The sequence below is a fragment of the Nematolebias whitei genome, chromosome 6, assembly GCF_014905685.2.
Source record: "Nematolebias whitei isolate Nwh7 chromosome 6, NemWhi1, whole genome shotgun sequence".
In the NCBI taxonomy this organism is placed as follows: Eukaryota; Metazoa; Chordata; class Actinopteri; order Cyprinodontiformes; family Rivulidae; genus Nematolebias; species Nematolebias whitei.
In genome coordinates, this window is record NC_056503.1 from 47877878 (window position 1) to 47886866 (window position 8989).

General features: G+C 44.9%; 1 protein-coding gene across 1 annotated transcript in view; it reads right to left on the reverse strand.

Annotated features, from left to right (window-relative positions):
• Window positions 1–4935: 4935 nt before the first annotated feature.
• The window catches only part of eml2 (EMAP like 2), a 42565-nt gene continuing 38511 nt past the window's right edge, over window positions 4936–8989 (reverse strand). The window contains 6 exon segments of the mRNA XM_037677717.1: window positions 4936–5264; window positions 6338–6468; window positions 7975–8070; window positions 8195–8282; window positions 8437–8534; window positions 8611–8699. Coding sequence (XP_037533645.1) covers window positions 5139–5264; window positions 6338–6468; window positions 7975–8070; window positions 8195–8282; window positions 8437–8534; window positions 8611–8699 — 628 coding nt within the window. The 3' untranslated portion in view covers window positions 4936–5138.

Below are 8989 nucleotides of genomic sequence, written 5' to 3' on the forward strand. Positions count from 1 at the left end.
GGATTAAAAACATGGAACTCTCTTTCTTCGTCTGTGTTAAATGCAACAACTGCTAGAGCTTTAATAAAAAAAAAGCCCTGCCAAATTATTTTATAATATAAAGTGCTATAATTAAACATTTATGAATTAATTGTCATATTATGCTATGTTACTAATGTTATATTAAGTGTGTGTAACTGTCTTTGTAATAAATGTTTTTTTTTTATGATGTGGACCCCGGGAAGAGAAGCCATTGTTACGGCAACGGCTAATGGGGATCCAAGTAATCAACAATAAGCAATAATTTTCATACTTTTACTAAAATGGCTGAATCTACATTGGTTTTACGACAAGTTTTATTAAAATCTCTGGCGTGAAAGGCGGCAGGCGATATGCTTCAAGGAAATATCCAAATGGAAACCATAAAGTCCGGGGGCTAAGTGTTTGTCCTTGACGTTCTCCAGTTATCCATTAATCAGTCCTTAAGGTTCAGCCTTTCCTTTAAAACCTGCTCAGGTTCTGATGCCATTAGTGGTTCTGTCCGGTCCAGTCTCCGACTACATCATCGTGTCTCGGTAACCTTCATTTCCTCCGTCGTGTTAGCTGAACCGTGTTGGCTGACATCAGACGGTCAGAGCAGAGCAGGCCGTTTTGTTCCTGAAACAGTTTTCCACTAACACGATGTAAACAGTGACTAAAGCTTCATGTGGAGCTGCAGCCATGATTTCCTCCTGCGCACACGTCATGACCAAAATGAACGTCCCAGCGTTTATTTGTGGGTCGTTGTTAGCGGTTCCGCAGCCATCAGCCTCTGGTGAGACACGTGGAGTCTCCTAAACACTGAAGAAGGTCCAGAGAGTGTGGAACAACAACAGAATGAACAGATAACGGTCGTCGTTGCTCCACGCCAGGCCTGTCGCAGTAAACAATAAATCAATTAGTCGCATGATAAATGAAAATCATAGAACTCATTTTCATTTATCGGCTTTTTCGTTTCTTCGTGTCTCTCTCTTTCTACTGAAGACACTGGATGACAAAAGGCCAAAATCGCGTTTTTGGATCGTTAGAAGCAGCTAAGCTACGAGCTAAGCTAACAGGCCGACCGCGGGGAGAAAAAAAACTGTCTTGTCGAAGCTCCAAAATTCACGGTTGAAACCCGTGCCTTCATGTAAAAAGTTGTTTTTCTCTGCAAAAAGAAGCTGAGAACTTGTTTACTGTTTATTTTTTAAAGCTTTGTTTGAAAAATGCTATGCTAAAGAGCTCGAACCACACCGAGCATCTGCCATTTTCAGAACTGAAAAACAGGAAAGAGAGACAGACCATGTCACGTCAAGGAGCCTCCCTCCCATTTTTCTTAAAGAGACACGCTGCTCATTCCCTCACTATCCATCCTTCGGTTCAAACAGTCTTCTACTGCCATCCAGTGGTCAAAAAAGATACAAACTCAAAATAAAATCAAAAATTTTTCTTAAATTTGACAATAATTACTAATTATTGTCAAACAATATTATCGTTTATCGCAATAATTTCTGAGACAATTAATCGCCCAGCAAAATTTGTTATCGTGACAGGCCTACTCCACGTATCCGATGACCCTTTCATGGCATGTTGGTGGTGGACGTTACGAGAGATCTGGAACGACTCCTCGTTCTTCTACAGGACAGACATTTTGTGCCCTGTGCCCCAGTTTTTCAGTATTTGAGTTATTTTCCTTCATATTACAGGACCAATATTATGGACCAATCAGACAGCTGCTAACAGGTGTGCATGTTTAAGCCCCGCCCCTTGCCGGCATCACGTTTAATAAAGTTTGTCACTTAGAAAAGTAAACGTTTGCTAGTTTATTATGATGCTCAACAGAAAGCAGCTCAACTTTCAGTATTTTTAGCTTCAGATAAATTAGTTTGAGTTTCTGGCAGCTTTGTGGGACAAAAATTATTCTTCAAAAAGACCATTTCTGGCCCACGGGCCACATGTTGAATCGCGCTCAGTGTAACCAGATGCAGCGGCTGCTTCTTTCATCGGCATGGTTGACTCTTAAACTTGAATTAAATCTGTGTAAAACATTTCTCCATCATTCCTCTTGTTTGTATTTTTTCGCCTCCGTTTTAAAACTTTACCTCTGAATCAACCGTTCGCTCCTACTTTCACGTTTAGTTTGTTTAGATTCATCTGTCCTTCCGGAGGACATTAGAGAAACTCCTGAAGGTGTTTAGCTGCCGATTCTGTCGGGGTGATGAGCTTGAAGGAAAGCAGTCGGATGCTGCAGCTGAGTGTCGTGGGAGAGACGAGCAGAGAAGATCCTACAGACCTGGAGGTTTTCATGGAGGTTATTTCATGACCACGACACTCTCGTCGCCATTTCAGCCTCTCCTGCAGGAAGATCTGCTGGATCTGGATTCCTCTGGTGGTCCTACAGGAACCGTTGTAATGTAGATTAATTACCTGACATGAGCCGAACTGGAAGTCATGAGTGCTTCGAGCACAAAGATTTGAGGGTCGGAGACCAGGTCGCTTGTTTATGTCGATATAAGCTTCTACTATTTTTAATTTTCTGTAATATTGATGGTGTTTGGAGAACTTTGTATCCTCTGACGTGGTACTTAACAAGAACCACCCGTCCTTCAGGACAGTAAACCCCACACGGAATTGTTTTGGAGAAACCAGTTTTCTCATCTAAATTTCCGTATTTTAAACAAAATGCAACAAAGCGAACGCGTGCGCGGGGTTCTCCAGATCCACTCGTGATCTCCGTCAACCTGCTGTAGATCACGTGAGAGAATGATGGCATTATAGACGCCGACAGGTCAGCTGGAGCCTCTGGGTTTGACTGGATCCAGTTGCTCAACTGGCCTCGACATCCATCACAAACAAACAAGAGGCGAGACCAAACACGTGTCGGGCGTCCGAGTTAGTCTTAAATAAATGCTCCAACTGGTTTGTTTCCTAAACGCTTTAGGGACATTTGAACATAAAATGTTTTGTTTTGTTTTTCAGTTAATTATACGATGAAAACACAAAGGAGACACTGAAACAGCAACTGTGGCTCTGATGAAGCACGATCGTCTACAGTTCAGTTGTGACATCAAAGCAGATTTGTGAGTCTGCGGTGTGTGTGTGTGTCTGCGGTGTGTGTGTGTGTGTGTGTGTGTGTGTGAGTCTACGGTGTGTGTGTGTGTGTCGGCCTCGGGGGCTCGGCGTTTGGCTGCAGACCCCAGACTGTCACAATCTTGCGTCCTGTTTTATCTCATTAAACGTCTACATGAGAACGTCGGCTCGTTCTCTGTTCTCACGACGCTTCTTCCTTAAAAACAGAACTTTCCTTGTCCTTTAATTTATTCCATTTAATCCTCAAACGTTAGTCTGTAAAGAATAGTCAACACTAGTGGTTAACACATGGAGTTCTGTAAATAAATTTACTCGTTTCTTTGATAATAGTCAAATAGTGTCATCTATGCATTTGTGTGTGATTGACCTTTGACCTGGTGACCCCTGGAGCTGCAGGACTTGCATGGGGGGTCTCGTCAGTGCACAACTCGTGGCTGTTGGCTCCACGTGGACCCGGCACCTGCGAGGAGGACCGCCTACAGGTGGGGGTCTCTGCTCGAGCTCATTCCTGCTGAAACCAGGTTTTAATCTGTGATGTTCTAAATTCAGGCCGTTTACTGGAAATCAGCCTGAATTAAACAAAAACTTAAATACAGTAAATACAAGAAGAGGCTTCAGAAAACAAACTTATGTTTTATATAAAACTAAAGATGGCTGATATTTACCTTAAAAACAAACAGACTGATGAGTATAGATTTATTTCTAAAGGTTATCCAACAGATTTAAAAAAATAAATAAATAAAATCTAACGGATAATACAGGCTGATGAAAGTTTGAACATCTGAGCTCCTTCACGTTCATGATTTAACGTTTACATCATTTTATTTCTCCTTTCCCGTTTCTACAGTCAAAATCCAGTAAATACTGTGAGCCAAAGTACTTTTACAGAAAAGTACGCAGCTCTGCTCGTACTCATCCGAACGTTTCTGTTCGCGTTCATTAAAAACACATTCACACTTTTTCTACCGTTTTAAACTTTAAAATAAACTGCAGCGCACAAATCAACAGCGTTATAACCGTTAAAACTTATCAAAGTGAACTTTATCACAATAAAACATCAGAGACGCCGTTTCACTGAAGGAGCCTAAATTTTATTTGTTAAAACATTCAGCAGTTGTTTGTGACGAGAGATAAACTACATATGGGTAAAAATAAAACAACTTTATTAACAAAAGAGAACGCGGCAGAGCACAGCAGCCTACAGTACTAATCAGAACATCCATTATGGTTACAGATAAATATTGAAATGCTACAGCCACTCAGATTTACTGCATGATATTTACTGGACAGCAGCCGCAGCCTCGTCCTGTTGGCCTGCAGCGCCACCAGCTGCCCGCTCAGCACCGTTACAGCAGCTGGGCTGGGGGGGACCTTCGCTAAACATCTTCAAAAACTCTACAAAACACCACGAAACAATCTGCACCTCCGGACCATGTAGAAGTCGAGTTACAGGAGAGAAAACTGGAAGAAAACAAGGTGATGGGGTCAGAGTCCGGCCCGATCCAGGACCCGGATCATCCACCGCTCTCTCCAGGTTTGGATCATCAGAGTGAAAAGGTTACATTCGGTTCTGAAACGTCCCTGCAGAGGTTTGTTTGTAGCTGATGTCCAGCTGCAGGAGAGGGCGGTGCATGAAGCCCTGAAGGAGCTTTAACCACGAGCATGTTTCCTGAAACATTCATTCCCTCGTTCAATTCATCCGTTTGGTCAGAATGAAACCGTAACGAGCTCAGCTGTGCCACTGCAGGTTGGGTTTGTTTTTTGTTTTTTAATTAAGAAGCAGAAAAAACAGCCATGCGTCGGTTGTTGAACATGCGTTTACAGTCGCTTCGTAAGAGAGGAGCTTTTCATTTAAAACGAGTGACGCTCTCCGTTAAAGAGGGTTAAAACGGAAACGGTCCAGGCACGATAAAAATCACAGGCGTGGTCGGCGAGGCAGAGATTCTGCTCTGAGGTCAGCGGGTCGGGCCGGTTCTGTGTGTTTTAGGCTTCCAGTAGGCACGGAGGAGCAGGGAGAGGGGAGCCAGGTGTGGTGCTGAGGCGGGCGTTGCCTAGGCGACCACCCACTGCAGGATGCTGGTGTCCTTCCCGCCGGTGGAGATCAGGTGACTGTTGTTGTGCAGGAAGGCCACGTTGGTCACATGACTGCTGTGCCCGCTGCACTCGTGACCTGGAGCCTGAAACACGAGGAAACCAGAATCAGGACGACCGGATCGTTTGTTTTACTGAAACTCGTCAAACAGCTCCGGCTCCTTTTCTTTAAGGCCGGACTCCTCGAGTTAACGAGAGCGTCGCCTTTCGGCTGATTTAAAATCAAATTTACTGAAACGCAAAACAACAAACGTTTCTCTCCGTCTGCACTCAGGACTGCTGGAAGCTGCTTCCTGGTGTAATAATCTGGAGGAAGTCATTTCAGCGTGAATGTGAGCTGCGGAACACGCTAAAGCTTACTTTAAATACATCAACAGCTGAAAGGAACGAAAAAGAGCTGAAATTAGCAAAAGAAAGCTAGAAGTAGCCAAAATATGCTGAAATGAGCTAAAGAAAAAGCTGAAAGGTGTAGAAACTGCCTATTTTAGCAGAAAAGACCAAATTAACATAATAAGCTAAAATTAAAATCTGTTGAAATAAGTTGGGGGAAAAAAAGCAGAAAAATGATTAAATCAGTGGGAAAATAGCTGAAATGTAGCTGAGAAAGCAGAAATAAGCTGAAATTGACTGAAAGCAGTTAAAATGAGCTGAAGGAAGCTGAAAACAGAAAAAAACAGAACCAAAGCTGAAAGGAGCTGCAAAAGGTTTTAAAGGCTTGGAAGGTGTGGACCAAATATGGCCGCCAAAGCTAAATGTGTCAAAAAGTTTAAACTAAAGTCTCGGCAGGAATGTCCTGAATGAGCCGAACGTTTCGAGACACGAACTGTTGAAACAAACGCTTCACTTAACGATGCATCTGCAGTTTGAGCCTTTAACTCCCCTCTGGAGCTTCAACACCTTGTACCTGTTTGGAGCATTTAGGAGGCGGAGCCAACACAAATATTTGTTTCTGAACGCAGTTCGCTTTCACAGCCCGATGAAAAAATACGTTCCATCACTGACCCGGAGCTGAAAATTTATTTTTCTGCAGAACTGTTAAGGGTTTATGATAAATATAATCCAAGGTGAACGTGTTGGAGCGCTTCACGTCATCAAACTGTGCATGTGCACGTGCGCGTGCGTGCGTGTGTGTGTGTGAGAGAGAGAGAAGGTGACCGACCCTTGGTTGAGAACAGGGGAAGGAGAACAAGTGCACTTTGCCAAAATCATCAGCGGAGGCCAGCAGGGACCCGTCATGTGACCTGCACACGGCGTTGATGTCCGTGCCGTCGGCTCCATCTGGCCAGATTCCTGCGAGACAAAGAGAAGAAAACAGCAGGAGACTGAGGAGGAGACAAATATTGACGTTGACTTCATGTTCTAAAAGCGCTGCGCTGAGGGTGGAACACGTGTCAGGAGCCGGACCTGGGTCTGGTTCCTGGGCAACAGTTCCTCGTCTAACTCCAGTCCCCACACAACCTGTGATGTTTTAAACAAGGGTTCTGCGTACGGCCCATTAAACACCCATCAAACTATCATACAGCGATCCATGGCAGTGACCCGGACCAGCAGAGACCACAGAGGTCCAGTTCCAGCTAAACGAGCCTCTTGAGTCCACTGCAGACGACAGGAAGACCAGGACTCTGGCAGCTGCAGAACAGAGCTGGGAAGGCAACGAAACACGTTCTGAGAGGTACACAGCTGACGTAAAGTTGATGCAGAGATGCATTGTGGGAGATGTGGTACGTAAAGGATGCCCGACGCCCCCCTCCTTACTGAAGCGCTGCTGGACGACGGGCTCAGTTCGATGAGCCTAAACCCAGACTGAAGGAACGGCTGGTTCCACTCTGCAACCTCTGTGGTGTCACCAAGATTGTTGCACCGCTCGTCTTCTGCAGACCTGCTCGAATCGTTTGGACAGATTCATGTCAAGACCTTGAGTTGTGACCTTGACCTTGGAGCTGAGGTGACAAAGTGTACGTAGTGGTGGTTTTGATGTGCAGTGAGCTTCATTAAATCATCAAGCAGATTAAACGGACACCTTCAGTTCAAATTAGAAATACTTTATGAATCTCAGAGGGAAACTAAATGCAACATCATCCTGGTTTCATTAAGAGTTGTTCTAGATGCTGGTGCTGTGGCAGGAAGGATCTCTCTTGTACTGTGGATCTGAAGAAACCAGCTGCAGACGTTGATCCGTCTACTTGGACTTGGTGGGTTTCTCGGTCTTCCTGGGCAGCAGGACCGCCTAAATGCTGAACAGAACTCCTCCCTGAGCGATGGCCACTCCTCCCAGCAGCTGGATGAGCTCCTCATCATTGCAGACAGACAGCTTCAGGTGTCAGTGATGATTCTAGTCCTCCCGCTGTCACGAGCCGTCTTTTCCACCAGCTCCAGGATTTCGGTGATCAAGTATTTGAGCACTTCCGCCAGGTAGACGGGGATGCATCCACGGTGCCTCCTTTTCAACTCATTTGGGATTTGGGGCTGTAGTTGAGGTGTTATTTGAGCTTTTGAGATGTTAATCAGCTGCTCCCAGTTGTAAAAAAAACAAAACAAAAAAAAAACACCTTGTTGTCATGGTTACGCATCACAACAAATATCCAAAAGTCAAAAAGGCTTCAGTAAAAATCCTTCCAGCTGCACGGCATCCGACACCAGAGGAAACAATCATCCATAAAAAGTGATTTACATCCAGAAAAAGGAGGAATTCTGAAACAATAACTCAGAATGAAACGGAGCTGCTCCACATGCGGCCGCCTTCAGCGACGCAACTCTAGAATTCTTCGACGGGCGAATAAGAACTGATCGACCTACCGAAGGTGTTGAAGCTCAGCGTGCAGGTGGAGGTGGCCCACTCCAGGTTGCGCACCGTGTCCATGTTGGTGACGTGCTTCCCGCTGCCCGCCTCCCCTGAAAACAAAAAAATTAAACGCCCTCATCGCGCCGTGCGACTTCAACACTCTGAACGTGAGAGAACTTCCGACGGTTTAGAATTTCAAACTAAATTCACACCCGTAGAGAGAATGAAACCTACAGAAGAGGATCTCGTAATCTCCTGAGTTGGTGACGAGATAGTGGCTGTCTGCTGACCAGTCCACGTGGGTGACGAAGCTGGAGTGACCCTGATGGAGGACAAACAAAATGAGAATGTGTGGGCTTTTACTTTGAAACGATAAACAGCAGTTCTAGTGCTCAAACCGCTGCTTCGTCTAGTTTTTCATTTCCCGGAGCTCCAAATATAAAAAGGTTTGCTGCGTCGCGTAAAGGTGGACTCACCACACACTTCCCCACACGGCTGTACTTGCGGCCGTTCTCGGTCACAGCGTAGATGTACACAAAGTTATCATGTGACGCAACAGCCAGGAAGTTCCCGTCTGCAGACACCAAGAGCTCACCGTTACCGGAAACACCGCGGGGCTCGGCCGTGTTCGTACTTATCGGACAGCTCACCTGGAGAGTACTTGATGTTAGAAATGATCTCGTTTCCATCGGTGTGCACACAGACCAGATCCTGAGTGTCGGTGTCCAGCACCAACCACCTGAAACACACGAGACGTCTTAAAACCCGTTCATGCTAGCTCACGGTAGCAGAAGGCTAGCTGAATACCAAAAGTAGCAAAATATCTAAATGAAGCAGAACACTCGCAAAGTAGCAAAAGACTAGCTGAAAGTAGTGAAAGGCTAGCTAAAGGCTAGTTTCACAAAAGCTAAAAAGGTAAAAAAAAAAAAAAGGTTTAAAAAAATGCCACTTAGATGCCCAAATTAGTAGAAAACTAGCTAAAAAAGTAAAAACTGTTGGCTGTATGACAAAAGCAGCAAAGCATTAGCT